The sequence below is a fragment of the Ambystoma mexicanum genome, chromosome 10 (genome assembly GCF_040938575.1).
Source record: "Ambystoma mexicanum isolate Mex_15411 chromosome 10, UKY_AmexF1_1, whole genome shotgun sequence".
In the NCBI taxonomy this organism is placed as follows: Eukaryota; Metazoa; Chordata; class Amphibia; order Caudata; family Ambystomatidae; genus Ambystoma; species Ambystoma mexicanum.
The window spans coordinates 868,603,647-868,623,114 of record NC_090932.1 but is presented as its reverse complement, the minus strand read 5'-3'; the positions used below and the strand labels follow the sequence as shown (position 1 = coordinate 868,623,114).

General features: G+C 49.3%; 1 protein-coding gene across 1 annotated transcript in view; it reads left to right on the top strand.

The window, feature by feature from the left end:
* LSG1 (large 60S subunit nuclear export GTPase 1) overlaps window positions 1-19,468 on the top strand; it is a 374,602-nt gene that overhangs the window by 281,794 nt on the left and 73,340 nt on the right. Inside the window, exon 12 of the mRNA XM_069618580.1 lies at window positions 11,375-11,454. Coding sequence (XP_069474681.1) covers window positions 11,375-11,454 — 80 coding nt within the window. The remainder of the gene's footprint in view (window positions 1-11,374; window positions 11,455-19,468) is intronic.

Here is a 19,468-nt window from a genome sequence, read left to right as displayed (position 1 = left end):
CCTTCGAATAATTAGTACAAGACGGGGAGAACAAATGTCCCAGGTAAACTCATTCAGCAGGGATGCCCCCAGCCCGAGAATCTCCCTTCTGAACACATGATCAACACCCCGCGGGCCAGGGGGGAGTGAGACAGAGCTCAAGCTGCGCGTCACAGGCAGACTGAAGCATCTAAGACAACACTGGGTGATGTAATTGCACTGTGGAAAGCCAATCCAGAGGGCACAAATGGGTAGAGGGGAAGTGGATCTGAGCCAGAGAACTGTTCACATAGCCGCAAGTGCCCTTTGGCAGGTGGCTATATGAAGGGAATATTGGACAGAGTGGCGTTCCTGGGAGAACCAATAAAATGGTAAATCGTGTTCCTGGGAGGTGGCCAGCCTTCACAGTATCCACAACAAGGTTTGCAAAGGCAGTTATCCAGCAGGTACTGTGTGAGTGTCTCCCTTCCCACCAGAAGCAGGGTGTCTCGTGTTCAGCGCCACATGGGGAGGCGATGAGTTGGGATACTGTTGATCTATTTGCTCCAATCATGTTTCACTTGCATATGTTTAGCACTAAGGATATGACGTAGCCTAACCAATGAGATTAGTGGTAAACATCGAAAACATGAACATGCTAAATTGCAAGTGTTTCTTATTGTCTTGACCATTGTGTGTTATAGTATAAAACTAATGTTCACTGTATGCTCAAATGTCAGCTGTCATCAATCGGTTCTAGTACACTCATCTGTTTAATCTGTGCTTGCCCAACTGTAATATATCTTGCCCGGTTTGTGCTCCTTTTTTATTACGATTTTTATATGGTGTGATCGGAGGACCCCTGAGTACGTATTTGGAGGCCCCAGCGAGATCCTCAGCCCTCCCAGCTAGCTGTTGGTATCCAGGCCGACCTCCCCGGGGGGTGCGGGTGTGGCGACGCAGCCCTGATCGACACGCATCACTAAGGAGGCGATGCAGGCGCCAATTTCAAGAAAGTTTGCCTGGTACCGAGCGCCGCTGGTGCTTAGTGGGAGGGGTGAGCTTGTGCTGGAGGCTCGGTGCCAAGGGGACTCGAGGGTCTCTAGGACATGAGTATAACCGTGCAAGAACCTGCTGCAAAGCAGTTGCATGCCCACGGCGGGGGAGGGAGAGATTTTGATGGTTTTTAGGACGCATCCTCAAGGAAGGATGATGATCAGCCGTAGTAGTACTAGAGATTAGTGCGTGCCACCCAATAGGGAGTGGGCGCAAGTGTGTGCACGCCTGCATTAGAGCAGGAGTGGTACGTAGTGTGTGGCAAATCCCATCAGACCAGAGTTGTGCATAGTACCAGCGATTGCATATTTGCGTCATTGGGGTAAGAGTTGTCATTGAGTTTTTCTCTGTTCTGGGGGGTATATAGAGTGACACGCGTGTGGTAGTTAGTGCTGTTGTTTGGTGTGTAGTCGTGGTGGAAGTCGACAACAGTAGGTAGTTCATGTAAAATAGTGCGCTTGGCATTATAGTGGTGTTTGTGTACAGGCGGCTTGGAGGAGGGACAACGTCGATTTGTTTCGAACATAGGGCACAGTAGGCCCATGGAGAGGGCTGTTGGATACTAACCCTGAGTGAATGGTTGGGCCTGTGGAGAGGGCCAGTGTGATGGGTGGTGTGCCTGGTCGGGCCTGTGGAGAGGGCCGGAGTGAATACGGAGCTAGGTGAGAGGGGGCGTGAGTGATTGAGTGTATAACGGGAGAAAAGGGGAAAGGAAATACAGGATAGTTGGGGTGAAACACAACGGGGAAGGGGAAATAATGGCTTATTTGGATAGCCCTTTGGATCATACGTGCCAAACGTTGCCCCAGTATCGCGACAAAATACTAAAGTATATTTTTCAATGGGCTCACGAGACTGCAAGTCAGTGTTTCCATGCATGGCCCAGAGAGGAAACCTTTGATGGTAAAATAATAGAAATGACATTCTCGTATGTGTTAACAAAATACAAGGGCTCCAAGTTGAAAAGCAGACAGAACACTTTGGGGCTCTGGAAGTGATATGAGGAGACCACAGGGGAAAGAGGGGGGGGAGAGGAGACTACTGGAGGGGGCGGACCGAGCTCACCACCCCCAGCCCTGTCTCCCCCCCTCCCCCACTATAAACCCTTGGTGTTCATCCATCCCTACGGCCTGCAGCTGGAAATACAAACTCCTGGCAGGAAACATCGGGACATGATCACATAAAAAAGCCTGGGGAAAAGGACAGAGGCACAAAGGGAGGAACTACACACAAGGGGAGAGAGGAAATACTTGGCTGACATAGAAAAGAAAACACGACAGCAGGTGGACGCATTATTCAGTGAGACAGAAAGGGTGATAGAGGTACGGAAGAAAAGTAAGGGAGGAAAGGGAGAATGCCTGTCAGTGAGAATACAATTCAAATTAAATGACGAGCGGAAGAAGGAAGCAGGGGGAGGGGAGGGGACGAGGACGATGCAGCCTCAGACGAAGGACTGCTGGGGGAAGATTGGAGTGATGGGGACAGTGACAAATGGACACTTAACAAAACAAGATGGAGGGTGAGAAAAAAGTGAAAGTGACAGGACAGTGACGGAAGTGACAGGGACTGGTCTACCTCCCTCCGCAGCAGGGTAGGGTAGGGAAGGTAAAAATGGGACTAACTCAGGCCACCAAAGGAGGAGGGATAGGTCCAAAGACACAAGTAATGCCATTACTACAGAAAGGGAAAGATGGCGCACATTATGTGCCATGGCAAACAATGGACAGACAATCTAATATGCAGCCTCCCCTCCCTCGTGGCAGGGGCCAGTAAATGGATACATGCGCTCGAGAAAGACGGCGGAGTGACATTTGCGATTGGGGACAGGAAAAGTGCATATGATGCAATCATAGGAGGGTAGGAAGACCAAATATGGAACCAGGAAGGATACAAAGGGGTGAAATTAAGCACAAATGGTCATCGCAGAGCTCCATTTAACAACTGTCGCGCACACCTCTGGGAGGTTCTAAGAAGTTTGTATTCTGACAGTTACGACCTACGGAAGTGATCGCTCATAAAATAAAAAGCGACTATCACCCAGCATACCCTTGTTCTATCACATACTGATAAAGGAATTGCCGACATACGTACAGGCCTCATTAGATAAGATTGTGGGCATTGAAGCTAAGGGTTGGCCTGAAATACAGGCACCGATTAGTGCGTTATTGCAAACGAAAACAGGAAAGTGAGTGACAGGTGGCAGAAAATGCTGCTAGGGCAGAAAACAAACTGGCATAAAAGAAACTGGCAAAATACACAATGAAAGGGGCAATGCTTATTCCAGACCCTGTAGTAGTGGCGCCGGCTCCTCAGGGAGGGGTTTCTGCGGGGAACATGCCACAGCAAGGGAGCCACATTCAGCCGCAACATACGCCACAATGGGGAACCGCGCCACAAGGGAATTACACGCACAGGGAATTTTTTTCCAGTGGGGAGAGGATACTGTGAGACGGCATGGTATCAAGAGAGACACAGACTCAAAAGTAACAGTTTGAAAATCTTTATCAAACTTAGTGGGGTTGGTGTAATGCCTAACTGGCCCCAACTCTTAAGGGGATTATTCCCTCAACTTCGAAGGACCGTCGATGTCCGTAAGTCCAAAACCAAACTTCGTCTGTATCCAAACCTATGCTTGTCCTCACTCTAAAAACAAATGTGATCGGGGATTTTCTTAAAGAAAAAATGGTGACTCAAAAAAAAAAGGAAATGTAAACCACAGCTGGTTTGAGGAAGTATTGCCAATAGGTTCTGCTAGTTCAAAATAGTTCAACACAAAAGGGTGGCCCTTGGAACCTTCAAAGCAGGGTTCTTGCTGTTAGTCAATAGAGTTCACATTGTCTCTGGGTCTCTTGGGGTTCTCTTCCCCAAGCTTTGACCCTTCCAGTTCCAAACAAAAAGACACCGTTCCTGTTAGGCCTCTCAAAGTTCCCTTCCCCAGGTTTAGGCCTCACTTCACAAAGTTCAACAATGTCTTTATTGAACCTCTTGGGGCTCCCTTCCCCAAGCCTACGCCCCTCTTTACGAAGTTCAACAAACAAAAAGTACCTCTTTTTAGGATGCACTGTTCAATGTACAGTTTTTTGTGTGCAGGTAGTATCGGACACTTTAGAGAACGCCAGGCTCTTTGCTCCTCCCAGGCACGACCACTCTGATCTCGCAACCCCTCTCCTTAATCTCTGGCACCTTTTCCTCTTCTAGTTCTTTCACGCTGTCCTTTTCCACTTAACTGTGCTTCCTGCACACATTTGTGCACACTTGCACCTTCTTTTCACCTTTCTGTGCCTCTTGACATTTCTCCATACTTTTCACTGTGCTCTCATGCACCTTCGTTTCTCACCTCTCTTGCACCTTTGTTTGCCCTTTAACATGCCTCTTGCATTCTGTATTTCTTTTGGGTCGCTTGCACCCTCTCTTGACTGTCTGTTTTCCTTCTCACTCTCTCTTTACTGTCTGTCTGTTTCGGGTCTCTTTCAAACCCACTCTTGGCTGTTTCCGCGCCGCCAGCGCACTTTGCTGTCTTTCTTTACTTCTATGCCTCGAGCGCACCTTTTCTGTCATTTCACTGCTTTCTAGGTTTTGCTCTCTTTTGTCCTGCTTTCACTCACCGGACTCTTATTTCAACAACGCTCCTGCTCCCGCTCCAGCCACCCGCACGCTACTGAGTTTCCCTCTGTCTCAGGAAACTCGCCCACTGTAGCGTGGTGCCAGCGAGCAGGTCAAATGGGTTTGGGTCGAAGTCAGGGTCTCACCACCTGCACCTCAGACACCCTTGGGACCGGCACACGTCCGAAGGGAACAAGCACTTCTCTGAATACCGTTGGCAGGATACAGGCTGCCTCGCTTTGGCTCCCTGGAGCCACGGCTTCCTAACCACGCTGCAGCCCCTCACAAACACTGGGCCAGCGTCTCGGTATGCCATTCTCCTCCGGATCCTCCAGGCTTCTCTTCCTGCAGCTCCCTGCTTCTTGGCTCCTCTGGTCCAGTCAGCATACCCAGGTTGCGCTCTGATTCTGGCAGAACCACCCTTTTTATGCTGCAGGTGACTCAATTGTAGTCCGGTGTGCACAGTTGGGGAAATGTGCCTGACTTTGCCTGACTCTATTAGTGGAACGATGCAAAGGTGTTCGATGGTAGGCCAAACTTTGTATCCCTATGTTGTTTCTATGGGTAATCCTAATTGCTTCTGATCAACTCTTCCTCGTCCCAGTACTTATTGGAAATGGGGAGGGGAGTGGGAGATGGGTTGTAATTGGAAATAACCCATTAAGGCTGAGGGAAAGTGGTTTGGTGTATATAATTAGGAAAGGGGGAATACCATATCTCACCCACGGGTATTCTCCCAATCCCTGTGACCCTACACTCAAGTGATCCTCCCTCGCTTGTCCAACCCCAGGGTCGGGATCCAAAAGCAACGGCTCTTCCCTGGCCACCTGAAAGGAAGATCCCGGGGGAGTAGGCGGGAGAATAACGTCAGGTTTCTCACAGTACCCGCAACCAGGAAGAGGGGGATATAGAGGATCCGAGTAGTGGGTTTTTGGACCAGGTTACATATGCTTTTCTGATGTGCCATTGTCAATTTTCCCTCTGGGCGTTAAATTATGTGGGATAGCAGATTATTCTTGGGTGGCAATACATGAATTCCCACTGAGAGCATTGCTGTGTGTTTATCCCGTAAAGACACAAAAAAACTACATACACTGCCACCATTAGCAGGCATGGTCCATCAATGTGCCCTGTAAATCAAGGGAAAGACGGCGTGCCTGGGGGCCAGAGTAAGGTTCACCTCGGTAGGGTCCTTTTCATCCTCGCTCCCTTCCTCACTTGTGCCAGCTGTGAAGTTCTACTAAACCTCCACCTTGCAAGTGGCCCTATAAACCTAGGGAGGTTCCAGAGTGTAGGCCCGAAATAATCCGTCACCGATCAATTCCTTTTAGGTATTACACCACATGTGAAAGGCTTACTTTATTCAGAGGGTCAGAACTGATATACTCAGTGACACTTGGGGCCCCTTTTTGTTTTCTTATACCTGCTCTGAGTGGTATTCTCGAAGGTCAGCACTGAATGCGAGATATGAAAGCAAACCCTTGGTTGTTGTAATAGTACGAACAGGAGGAGGCCGCTGCACTGGGGACAATATATAGAATGTTGACTAAAAACGTGTTTGCAATAACTGTTTATATGGTATTGTTGGTCTAACCGTTATTGAGGTTATTTCCTGAATTTACAAACGTGCTTGATTCACTGTGACTGCATAGTTTTCACTCCTATAATTTCGGCAGTTGGGGGCACTATTATGTGTGATGAACTTTAGGAGGAAGAAGGTCATGAAGAGAACCGGCATATCGACGGGAAGGCTGTGAAGTAGTACATGGCCAGCTTTCACCCCGTCACTGAATCCGTATTAGTCCTTTATCCCTCCCGTATGTTAAACTGGTTGGAGCAACGCAAATGCAGAGAGGTGAAAAGTGGCATTCAGCACTGTAAACATTGGGCTCCTCTCCGTTCACTCCTCACGGGAAAGAAGTCTAAAACTGTGTCAGAGCCGTTATTATGGATGCAAAGTGGACCCATTCAACAGTACTGTGAAAGGAAAATAAATACTGCAAGGCTGACGCTGTGCCATGTGGCAAACCGGAGATTTTCTTTTTTGTTTCATGGACCCTTAACGTGTGTGACTTTACCCAGTTGGGATTTACACATTTCAGCAAATCCTTGTTTGCCCTCACATCGGAAATGTGCTTCCAAGTAGGCGAGATGGAGTGACTTGTTGGGCCTTTATAGTTTCCTGGGCTCGCGGATATATTGGATGAAGAGGTTGACGTTATTTGCAGCACACATATATCCTTTTTTCAAAAATTCGATCAGGGTATTCCTTAGCTGGTTTAGGTGGGGCCTGGAGGCTAGATAAAAGCGTTGTTGTTGTCGTTTCCCTTTGTCCGTGTGTGTGTCAAGCTATGCATTTTGTGTGGTAGCCTGCAGCTATCGCTGTATATTGCTCGAGTGTCCTAACAAAACCCGGGGTTCTCCCTGGGCCTCTGGAATCCAAAGTAAGACCCTGGAGATTATAAGGCACTATGGGTTTACCTCCCAGGGCTTCGGTATATGGAACATCATTCTGGATACGGTATTGCTAGTACAAACTGTATGGTAAAACAATGGAGAGATGAGTTTACATTGTTCTACAGGTTATTAACCCAATCCATGAAATTCTAGGTTTAAGCCATTGAACACTGTTGTTTTGAATTGTTTCCTTAATCAACTATTTACTTAATTTATGAAATGTGAATGAACTTGTTCCCAGGTGACCCAATTGATGCTATTTAATTATTTATGAAATGTGAATGAACTTGGTCCCAGGTGACCCAATTGATGCTATTTAAGTATTTAATACTGTAGGTAATGGAAGGAGGACATTTAAGTATTTTATTTGTTTCATGCACTAACCGAGAGCACCTCTAAGGGGCCCAGTCGTGTAATATTACTCGGTTGATACCGAGGATCTGTTTTACAAATTCAGTTATATAAAAAGGCTGTTCAAGCTTATCAAATGAAATAAGACTGTCTGTTTATTTAATTAAGTGCACCAGTACAACTGTCAGTCATGACTGACCTGCATAGGTGAGGGCCAATTCTCCCTCAGGGCAGCCCGCAAATACTGAGGTCTGCCATAGGCCTTTGCAGGAGGGTACATCAATTCTCGCCCTGGGTTTTCATTTGCACATGTGTGAAGTAAGGTGTAAGTATCCCCACGCTCAGGTCTCCAACAGGGTGCGGCCCACCCTTTCATAACAAACACATCTGTGGGGAGAAACACCTTACACACAGATGGGAGGTCAGGTCACCACAAACTGGGATCTATCCGTCCACTGAAGGGCTACATCTCTCTGCGAAGTCTCATTTAGAGTGATGTTTGTGGTAAACATGGACTATTGCTTTTGTAAACATTTCCACAGATAGTCCTCATCTCTCTTCAAAGTTCTTTGCAGTTTATACGCATGTCTTCTGAGTGCTGGGAAGCTGTAATTGATGTCAGGCTAGCCGTGGAAATGGGTTGCTGCTTTAGTGTGAAATTGGGGATTTATCCTGTGCACCACAAGTGGCATCCTGTGCATGTTGCGCCATGGGCACACCATATCTTCCAGCAGCTAGGTGCTTCTGGCTGGATCTCTCAATCTAGTCTTCCATACGTTTTCTAAGGGAGAATTGGGATGGGAAAGCTGCACTCGAGACCTGTGTAGAATCGTTTGGCAAAGAATCACAGCAACTCAGTATGTGGAGCATTGTGCATTTGTTCCCCGGTAGAGGCTTTTAAAACTTTCTCAGACAATGCCTCTCTTCTTTGAAAGAGACTGGAGTCCAATCACCTAGAGCCGAGCTGTTTTCCTCTGCTGGCTTACTTTGGTCCTCTTACACTTTGTTCCTCTCGCTCTTCGACAAGGTGCACAGGCACCTATTTCTTGAGAATTAGATTCACTGTTCTGGCAGACATTCCCATTATCCTAGATTTTAGTAAGTCTATTTCTGCTAAACATTCCCTTGCAAGCTATGGGTCTCAATTCAAGTTTGGCGCTATGGTAAACAGCGGTGATAGAATGGCTATAATGGAATTACCACCACTTGAATGCCTCTTTCACGCACTGCCAGGGTTTGGAAGAAATGTGGGGTTTTTACATCCATCCTGGAGTTAAATCCTCCACTTTACCCGAGTTTGCCATGGTGGAATTACAGCTTGCAGTATTTTCCCTATGGAGTCCTATGTACTCCAGAAATGGCGAATTACGCCTCCATATTACCACTTGTAGTCCCACAAGAAATGTGTGGGAGCAAGTGGAGTTTGGCGATAAACTATTTGGCAGGAATTCCATGGAGGTACACCTGAAGTATTGCCAATCTCTTAAGACTCTATATCCTTTTGACAAAATTATGACACCTTATGTGCTACATATGTGTCACAGGTATATTTAAATAACTTTTTTTTTCCAACAGTCATTTTGGGAGTACAGTTAAGAGCTGTTACATATTATATGACTGAGCAGTAACCTCAAGAACTACTGGAGGTTTAATGCTGCAGTTTTTGTGGTGTTCAATAGTGAATCTTGACTTTAGTATTCCAGTGCAGCTTCAAATCCAGAGGTTAAAGCACACACCGAATTCAAAGTAGTTGGCATTTTGGAGATCAAGTCCCCTATAAAGTACATAAATGGTACAGAAATTACAAACTACACATAGGTCCTGTGACAATCAAGTCACTTCTCCATGGCGGGACCCCTCTCCACATGAGGCCAACAATCCCCTGGATTCAGAACAGAACCAAGTCCTTCTTTACTGTTGGGTGTCAATCGTGGGTATGTCCCCAGCGTAATGCCAGTACAATGGGCAACAGCTGGTCGAGCACTCTTTCTACTTGATTGCAACATGCTCTGGATCATCTTCGTCCCTGTATTCAATACAGTGAGATTTTCTGACAATTTACCCAAACACATTGTTTCAGACTGTATCATAGGTAGAGAACGTTTTGATGTTGGCGTTACCCTATGGGGTTGGACATTAAAGGGTCCGTGTCCCGGACTCGCGTCATTGTCCCCAGGGATTGAAGGGGTGCATGTCAGAGGAAGACCATTTCGACAGGAGGATTAGTCCGAATTGGTATCCCTTGTTCCTCTGTGTAAAATCCTCTGTGGGTTAAAAATCGCCCAGATTTCACATGTGCTATTAACATTATTGAAGCACTTATTTGGCCGTTCATCCAAGCTAAGTTGTTCTTGTTGAGAACCTACTAGAAGTCTTCTAAACCACTAGTCATTCCTACAAGACAACAAACATTCCATACAGATTGCTCTTATGTGGTGTGTATGCAAGCCTTTTATAGGAACAGGTCATCTCTAGAATATGACCTACTGTGAGCCTTGCCACTGTCATGCCTGTGGACAGTCTGCCACAGCGCCTATTCACTCCAAGATTGAGTATTGGCACAACCTCACTGGCTACACTTGTCTTTCAAAACCCCAAAATAACCACATCACAAAATAAAAATTATAAAAATGCATTGAAAGGCTGTAGTTAAATCCAGATTGATTCTCTCCAGTGGCAGACCACAACAGATAGGACTTCTATTTATCAATGGTTGGACAATGGCATAGTATCAATATGTACAGTAATGGCAACAACCCACACACTATGCAGAATATCAATGTTTCAGATTTGTTAAATCAAAAAACAGTATCCTTCACAGTAGCAAGGTTTGTTCTTCTTTATTGGCACATGAAGGCATGGTTGTTTCACTGTGATGGATCTTGGAAATAATGCTCTAAATCCACTCTACACCGTGATTAACAACCAGAGATCACAAACTATGAATGATACAAGCACAACCCAAGAAGTGTGTTGCACTTAAAGTTGAGCAGAACTGCATAGACCAAGAGAACCTATTAGCCAAGTGAACAACACAGGGTTGGGCTGGAAGTCGGAAAGATAACAAAAGCGTTCAAGTCTTCTCTTGATTAAAAACAAAACCAAATCATCTCTGATTAAGGCTGCAGCTCTAGATTGCAATTTCACAGTGGTAGACACATCAGTGCACAAAGGTATACTAATAGTAAATTAATTGGGGCAATCCTTTTTTGCAACTTTAAAGCCTATGAATGCGTTCTTAACAATATCTATTGTATTCCACAGAAGTACTTTACTGGTCTAATGCACAACTATGGGTTTTAGGAAATTATTGGTTTCCCAATAAGTTATTGTGTCTTTAAGTTGTATATTCCGATGCAAGATGTACAAGTGTCTGTACAGCATTAAACTCTGGGCTGAATCCAAGGAGTTCAAAAGTACAACCTTTTGCTTACATATTTTTAACATGCTTAAAAATAGTCCAATTACATATTTTAGCTGGCGAGAATAACCTAAAATTCACGGTCCAGCCACTAGATAGTGGGATTGGCAGGATACCATGGAAATCTATCTGCAATAGATAACAAACTGCAAAACTGTTTTCATGCAAGTAGCGTGTTTCTTTGTGGTGTTACAACTTAATTTGAGGGATGTACTAGGTATGAATCTAGACTATTTTTGTAACAAACATGTTTGTCTTTGGGAGCATCTCTTTTTGGGGACAATCTTGTTCTTTGTTGACCGAGCAACAGAGTCTGCTTATTATTTTGCCTCCATGTCAGAAGTACAAAGAACTCTTTTTCTTTGACACGTTTTCTGTTACTCTGGTCATTCAGTTCAGGGAAATGAAATTGTCCACTATTTGAATGCCACACGTTAGGATGTATCTTAGTTTAGGCATCATGTGCAAGATTAAGATGCAATTACTTGTATGTTCTTTAAAGATAAATGGTCAATATTTGATTCCTAGATATGAGAGGATTTATGACTGCACATGGGCAACCAGACCAGCCAAGATCAGCTCGTTATGTATTGAAGGACTATGTCACCGTAAGTACTGATTTATTGATGCAGTTTTCTTGACTTTTAGAGTTTTATTAATGTTACCATATTTCAATTTACAGTTTTAATCCGTATTAGAATTTCTTCACTTGTGGAAAAAAAAATCAGTCAGAGCAAATTGGCACATTAAAGGATTTCTTTAGTTAAGACAGTCATCTGGGAAAATCTGAGTTGGGGCTGGGGGGAGGTCAGTAAACGCAGTTATCTTTCCCCCCGTCCTTCATAGGATAACATTGGGAAAAAGTCCCTTTGTCTCCTTATTCCACTCAACTCACCTTTTGGTCATTGAACTTGGGTCGAGTATCCTGCCCCTTGGGTAGCCTTGTGTCTGGAAGAAAGGAAAACAGAAACTTACCTTTGGTAAAATTGTAGTACAACTTTTAAACTATCAGCGAAACAATCCCATTGAAACTTACCTACAGAGACTTCATTCTGGTGAGAAACATGAAACATTGTGGCTCCTGCGACTTGTTGGCACAAGGCTGGCATTCATCTTAGGGTTTGCACTTCTTAAGTTAGGTTATTGTCTTGTGATCTGGTTCGGTAATTGATTGCATCTCGAATACTTACATGTTTTTGCTAACTAAATGATTTGATGTATTTTTGAACAGATCTGTGAGAGAACCCCTGCATTCCCCTGTAGTCCCCTTACAATATTTATTACCCTAACTCGCACCCATATATATATATATATATATATATATATTTCGAGGGGATTGGGTCCTCCGACGTATTCCATATCTATGACATGTAATAACCACAGCTGTGCTGCTTCGGAAACTTTTCCGGCGTCTGCGTCCTGCGTCGATGACGTCGATGCGCCGACGTCGAGGACCTCGTCCGACGTCATCCGATGTGATAAGTAGGACGCACGACGCCCGTAGCCTCAGTTCCGTTTTTTCCGCGAACGTGTTGCTTCGTGTTTCTCGGTTCTAAGCCTCGACTCTTTGGAGTTCTGTTCTTTCTGGTTCTTCGAACCTGTTCGTTTGTGAATTTCCTTCGGCGATGTCTTCCACTTCGTCTTCAACCCCGCGTCCGGGCTTTAAGAAGTGCGGGGAGTGTGGGTCCAAGATGTCGGTGACTGACTCGCACGACGCCTGCCTCTGGTGCCTCGGGGAGGCCCACGACACGGATGACTGTATCGACTGCCAGTCGCTCACGTCCAAAGCCTTACGCGAACGTAAGAAGAAGTTGTCGGTAGGTCGGGTGTCCAAGCCCCGGAAGTCGAAGTCGGCGGGGTTTTCGACGGATGATTCGAGGGGTGACTCTCCGCGTCATCATCGGAAGTCTCGTCGGTCTTCTTCTAGGAGTGGGTCTCGCCACTCCTCCGCCTCTTCGAGGCATTCTCGGAAGCGCCGTCACCGGTCGCCTTCCAGGTCCTCTTCCAAGGATTCTGCATGGCACGCCGGTTACCCCACCAGCCGTGCGACGCCGGAGGAATGGGCTTCCTTCGGGAAGAAAATGTTGGCGATTCTTGAGTCGCAGGGTACTCAGCCGTCCGCGCCCCCGAGTGGGGTCGGCCGTGAGAGGTCGAGAGACACCGCTCGCAAGAGTGGTCGGCACGAGTCACGGGAGCGGTCCCGTTCGGACAAGGAGGCTCGTTCTCGCCGTACCCGTTCCTGGTCCCGGTCCTCGACGCGTTCGAGACCGTGTGCTCCTGTGAAGTCTTCGAGGAAGACATCGACGTCTGAGGCGTCGAGGGCGTCGACAGGCTTTCTCGAGGCTCCGGCTTCGAGGAAGTCGTCGAAGCCGTCGACGATCAGGTCGTCGAGGGACACGCTCGGGGCTCCTGCTTCGAGGGCTGTGTCGACGCCGCCGATACTGGAGGCGCTGCATCTGACGTCGACACCGATCCTCTCGGCGCCGTTGCCGGTTTTCTCGACGTCGGCGCCGATTCGCTCGACGCCATCGACGCCTTTTGTGTCGGAGGTGCCCCGTGTCACGGGTGTACCCCCTAGGAAGGCTCTGGTTAAGAGCAAGCACTCTCGGGTGCCTTTTCGCCACCTGGAATATATTTCAGAGGCGGATGAGGATTCTGATGGCCTGGTTCCTAGTCAGGTGCCAGATGAAATTGTCTCGGGCCATAGTCAGTTTGACGATTTGAGGCAGTCACTGCATGATGCCAGTGGACTGGACACCTCTCCGGAGGTGGAATTTTGTAGGCCTGAGCCTGGCTCCCATGCCGATTCCTCGTACCGGCGCCTTATGGCTAGGGTGTCTGAGTATCTGGGATGGTCTGCTCCCCCAGGGGAGTTTGTGCAGGATGATCTGACGGACATCCTTGATGTTGGTCCCCCAACTGACCCGGTACTGCCGTTCCATATGGCTTTACAGAGAAGGGTGGCGGCGGCTTGGACTGCCCCGGAGAGTCTCCCGGCGGTGGGCAGATCCTTGTCGCGTAAATACCGTCCAGCCAGTAGCGACCCCTGCTACTTGACCAGGCACCCCACTCCGGAAAGTTTGGTGGTGCAGGCGGCCACGGCCCCGGCAAAGCAGGCGTCGTACCCTACCATCCCTCCTGATGGGGACGACAAACGTTTTGATGGCTGGGCGAAGAAAGTGTTTTCTTCTGGTGGTATGGCGCTTCAGGCGGCCAACTCCATTTGTGCCTTGTCACGTTTCACGCACACTCTGTGGAACTGTGTTGCGTTAGCGGCTGAACATATTCCCGAAGGGGATGAACGGGATGGTTTCCTTACTATGGTCCAGGATGGTAAGGATGCCATGTGTGAGTCCGTTCAGTCGGGTCTGGACTTGGCTGAATGCGTCAGTAGGTCCATGGCGGCGAGCACCGTGATACGCAGGTTTGCGTGGTTGCGGAAGTCGGGGTTTGCTCCTGATGTGCAGTCCCGGCTCCTCAACATGCCCTTTGACGGTGAACACCTTTTTGGCAGCAAGGCTGACGAGAGCCTTGAGAGGTTGCAGACCTCAAAAGCTGCAGCGAAGTCGTTGGGCGCTGCAGTTCGCCAACCTCCGCCTTTTCGTCCTAGGGGACAGCAGTGGAGGGGTGGTTCCTTTCGCTATTACTCGTCCTTCAGTAAAGCGAGAGGAGCTGGCAGTCTAAGAGGCCAACGCAGGGGTACCAGAGGTGGACGACAGGGTACCCGTGGTGCCAAGGCCGCTCGGGCAGTTGCCTCTTTGCCCTCAGGTAACGCCGCAGCCGCTCCTACTCAGTCATGAGGCCAGGTCCCATGGTTCGCCGGTTGGGGGAAGGCTGGCGCAGCATCTTGTAGAGTGGCAAGCCATTACTTCAGATGTGTGGGTTCTGGAGATCATAACCCACGGCTACTGTCTTCCCTTTCGGCACAGGCCTCGCGACAATCCACCGGGGAACCTCTCTTTGAAGTGTCCGGATCCGCTCCTTGCGCAGGAAATTCAAGCCCTGCTGGAGAAGGGCGCTATAGAACTGGTGCCTGTAGCGGAGAGGAACAAGGGATGGTATTCCCCTTATTTTTTGATTTCCAAGAAAGACGGGGGATTGAGACCCATCATGGACTTGCGCGGTTTGAACAAACTCCTCAGGAAGGACAAGTTCAGGATGGTTACTCTCTCTCAAGTCCTCCAGGCCCTTTAGCTTCAGGACTGGTTGGTGTCACTCGACCTCAAGGATGCTTACTTCCATGTGCCGATCCATCCCAAGCACAAGAAGTACCTGAGGTTCGCGGTTGGCGACTCGCACTTTCAGTTTCGGGTCCTGCCGTTCGGATTGACCTCCGCCCCGAGGGTTTTCACCAAGCTCATGGTGGTGGTGGCAGCGCATCTCAGGCAAGGGGGGATTCACGTCTACCCCTACCTGGACGATTGGTTGATCAGGGGGAGCTCTCCCGAGCAAGTCCTGGATCATCTCTCCGTCACCTGCCACTCCCTTCACAGGCTGGGCTTCTCCCTCAATTTAAAGAAGTCCCATTTGACGCCAACACAGAGGCTCCAGTACATCGGAGCAGTGCTCGACACTTCCCTGGGGCAGTGTTTTCCTCCCCAGGTGAGGGCTCTTCACATTCAGCAGATGGTGCACAAGTTTCAGCAGGCCCAGACGCTCCCAGCGTTCGAGTTCTTGAGGTTGCTCGGCCTCATGGCATCCTGCATTCTTCTGGTGCCAGAGGCTCGCCTGCGAATGAGATCTTTGCAGTGGGCACTCAAGACGCAATGGTCGCAGTCCTCCGGCAGGATGTCGGACCCGGTTCAGGTGCCGCCCTTGGTCGCCCAGGACCTTCTGTGGTGGGCCGTCGAAGGCAACTTGATGAAGGGGGCTCCATTTTGGCTTCCCTGGCCGGAGGTGACAATCGTGACGGATGCATCCCTCACGGGATGGGGAGCTCATGCCAACGGGCTGACAGTCAGCGGTCGTTGGTCTCCGTCGGAGTCCAGACTCCATATCAATCTGTTGGAGCTGAGGGCCGTCAGGCTAGCCCTGAAGGCTTTTCTGCCGACTGTGAGAGGAAAGAATGTCCTGATCCTGACGGACAACACAGTGGCCATGCACTACCTCAACAAAAAGGGGGGGGGGGGCAGGGTCACTTCCTCTGTGCAGGGAGGCGATGCAGCTCGGGTTCTGGGCCATCCAGCAGGAAGTTTCGATCTCGGCAGTTCATCTGGCCGGAGACGAAAACGTGACGGCGGACGCTCTGAGCAGGCAGAGCGCGATCTCTCACGAGTGGGAGTTGGCTCAGGAGATTCTCTTGGAGATCTTCGCCCTTTGGGGGACCCCTCAAGTGGATCTCTTCGCCTCCAGTGTCAACCGGAAGTGCGAAAGGTTTTGCTCGCGGGAATTTCCTCCGAAAGGAGCCTTGGGAGACGCGTTCGTGGTGGAGTGGTCATTCCCGCTGCTGTACGCGTTTCCTCCAGTCCCCGTCATCCCGCAAGTGCTGCGGAGGTTACGGAAGTTCGGTTCCCGGATGATCCTCATTGCTCCGGCGTGGGCTCGGAGGACGTGGTACCCGGACCTTCTCGACTTGTCCATCTGCCCTCCACGTCGTCTTCCCTACCGAGACAATCTGCTCTCACGGGAGGGGGGTCAGGTTCTCCATCCAGAGGTCGGATCCCTCAACCTTCACGCTTGGCTTCTGAACGGTTGAGGTATATGGATTGGGACCTCCCTGAAGACGTGATGGAGGTGTTGCTTTCGGCCCGTAGGCCAGCAACAAAGTCTCTGTACCGTTGGCGTAAGTTCTGCGACTGGTGCAGAGTTCGGACTGTGGATCCTTTTGCATGTGACATCCCCATGGTTCTGTCCTTTTTACTTTCGCTGGCCCACAGGGGCTTGCAAGTGGGTACCATTAAAGGTTGCCTGGCGGCGCTGTCCATCTTTAAGCGCTCGTCTGAAGAGTGTTCTTACTTTAAAATCCCTTTAATTTCACAGTTTCTGAAAGGGCTCACTAATGTGTTCCCTCCGTCACCTTTCCTGGTGCCCGGTTGGGATTTGAACCTTGTTCTTAGGTTTCTTATGGGTGCTCCGTTTGAGCCTTTACATTCTTGCCCTTTGAGGCTGTTAACTCTGAAAACTGTGTTTTTAGTTGCGGTTACTTCCGCTCGCAGAGTGAGTGAGTTACAGGCACTTTCAGTTAAGCCACCCTTCACTGTTTTTCACAAGGACAGGGTTGTCCTTCGAGTTCGTCCTTCTTTTCTTCCGAAGGTAGTGACGGAATTTCATTTAGCCCAGAAGGTTGTTCTTCCAGCATTCTATCCTCCTCCGCATCCTGGTAAGGAAGAGGAGAGGCTCCATAGGCTTGATCTTAGGAGAGCTTTAAGCTTTTATGTTTCACGCATGTCCCGGGTCAGAGTGGACGATCAACTCTTTATTGGTTACGCTGGAAAGCGTTTAGGGCAAGCTGTGACGAAACAGACTTTGTCCCGCTGGATTATTTTGGCCATCTCGGAGTGTTACCGCTTGGCGGGTAAGGACCCACCGGCTGGCTTGCGGGCCCATTCTACCAGGGGTGTGGCTGCATCTACTGCCCTGCAGAGGGGTGTTCCTATTCGCAACATCTGTGATGCAGCCACCTGGGCTTCAGTACATACATTTGTACGGCATTATTCCCTCGATTCCATCAGAGGGCAGGATCTGGCCTTTGGCAAGGCGGTCCTTTGCTCGGCTATTTGATTGGCTGTTCTAAAATTTTGCTTCTAAATTCTTTCCCTCCTCCTTGTTTTGGTACTGCTTTGGGAGTCTGTCATAGATATGGAATACGCCAGAGGACCCAATCCCCTCGAAGAACAAGTTACTTTCTTACCTGGTAACGTTCTTTCGATGGGATGGTCCGACGACGTATTCCATATCGCTCCCGCCCTGCCTTCCCCGCTGCAGAATTTCTTTTGCGATTGCAGCTTCCGTTCAGCAAGGCTTTGTGTCTGACTGGCAGTTGACTTATGTCACACGTTCTGGGGGGAAAAAACTACAACTGAGGCTACGGGCGTCGTGCGTCCTACTTATCACATCGTATGACGTCGGACCTCGGAGGAGGTCCTCGACGTCGGCGCATCGACGTCATCGATGCAGGACGCAGACGCCGGAAAAGTTTCCGAAGCAGCACAGCTGTGGTTATTACATGTCATAGATATGGAATACGTCGTCGGACCATCCCATCGAAAGAACGTTACCAGGTAAGAAAGTAACTTGTTCTTCTGAGGCTTGTGGAATCTGCTTAGATCACATGCTGTGCATAGGCCGACATCTAGTGGAAGCTGCGGAGTATTACAGTTTGTTTTTCGAAACTCGAAAATGGGCGTCGACACAGGCGTGCCAGTAATACTATCCCTAGTGTGACGTCCACTGTACCCAAGATCCCTCACGCGTCTAGGATCCTCAGATTGTTTTTTTCCGCCATACTGGTCCGAAGCATCTTGCGGAGTCCCCTGGCCTTAGCCATACTTTTGCTTATTATTTAAGTTTAAAATTATTTATTAACATCCTTCCCCACCCCAACGTTGACCCTCGACACTCGACGACGGCTGGAGAAGACATCGACCGTCGGCTGCTGCATGACGGATCTGGGCCTCGGAAGGCCGCTGGCCTCGGCCCGGGCCTAGTAGGCCGCTGGCCTCGGCCCTGCAAGTAGGGAGAGTGGGGGGTGGCACATACTCTTCACTCTTGGTATATAGGTACACCCTATAGGTACACCTTATATATTTACTACACTTACCAGCCCGCTGCCTCAAGGTGCGTATGGAGGGTACCCCTTTCCAATTCTGCCCCAAGTGCAATCGCAAATACCCTTGGGTCGACAGGCACGACACGTGCAATCTCTGCTTGCCGAGGGACCACCCCGAAGCGAACTGCAGAGCGTGTAGTAGGTTTAAGCCTAAGACACTTAAGGACCGTTCGACAAAGCGTTGGGCCCACCACGCCAGGCAGGCCGCCATGGCAGCGGAGGGCGCCTTCAGCGATGGCAGCGACGCCGTACTTTCGGACGGCGAGGGCATTACGGCGTCGAAAGACTGCCGAGCGCTGGTCCCCGACCTCGGAAGGTTGTCCGGCAGGGCGGCTATGGGGAAGACCCCCGGCGACGCAAGCGCTACACACCCTACACACACTAAGTCCAACCGAGACTCGACGAGTTCTTGGAAAGAGGCACAGACAGAACGTTCCGATTCGGTGTCCTCTGGGCGCTCTCGATCAAGATCGCCGCATGACTCCAGGCAATCATCCACTCTTGCCAAGAGTGCCTCGCTCCCTAGGCTAACAGAAGTTCGATCGTCGGAAGACGAAGACGACTTCCACCCCCAGGCCGCGCTCCAGGAGTCGGAGCCCGCAATTAAAGCCAGCGAGGCCCCACGCTCGAAGGACAGGGACACCTCTCCCGATCCTCGACGCCAGGCATCGAAAAACTCCAGAGCCACTAAGGGACAGGGAAAACATTTTTCTACGCACGGGGAGGCGGGAAAACAGCAGAAGAAACTACCTGTACATTCTTCCACACCTGTGAAACACTCCACCCGCCCTAAACAGACAGACAAGCCCAGGTCTGCTGCTAGGTCCACAACCAGCAAAGCTACTCAAGATAAA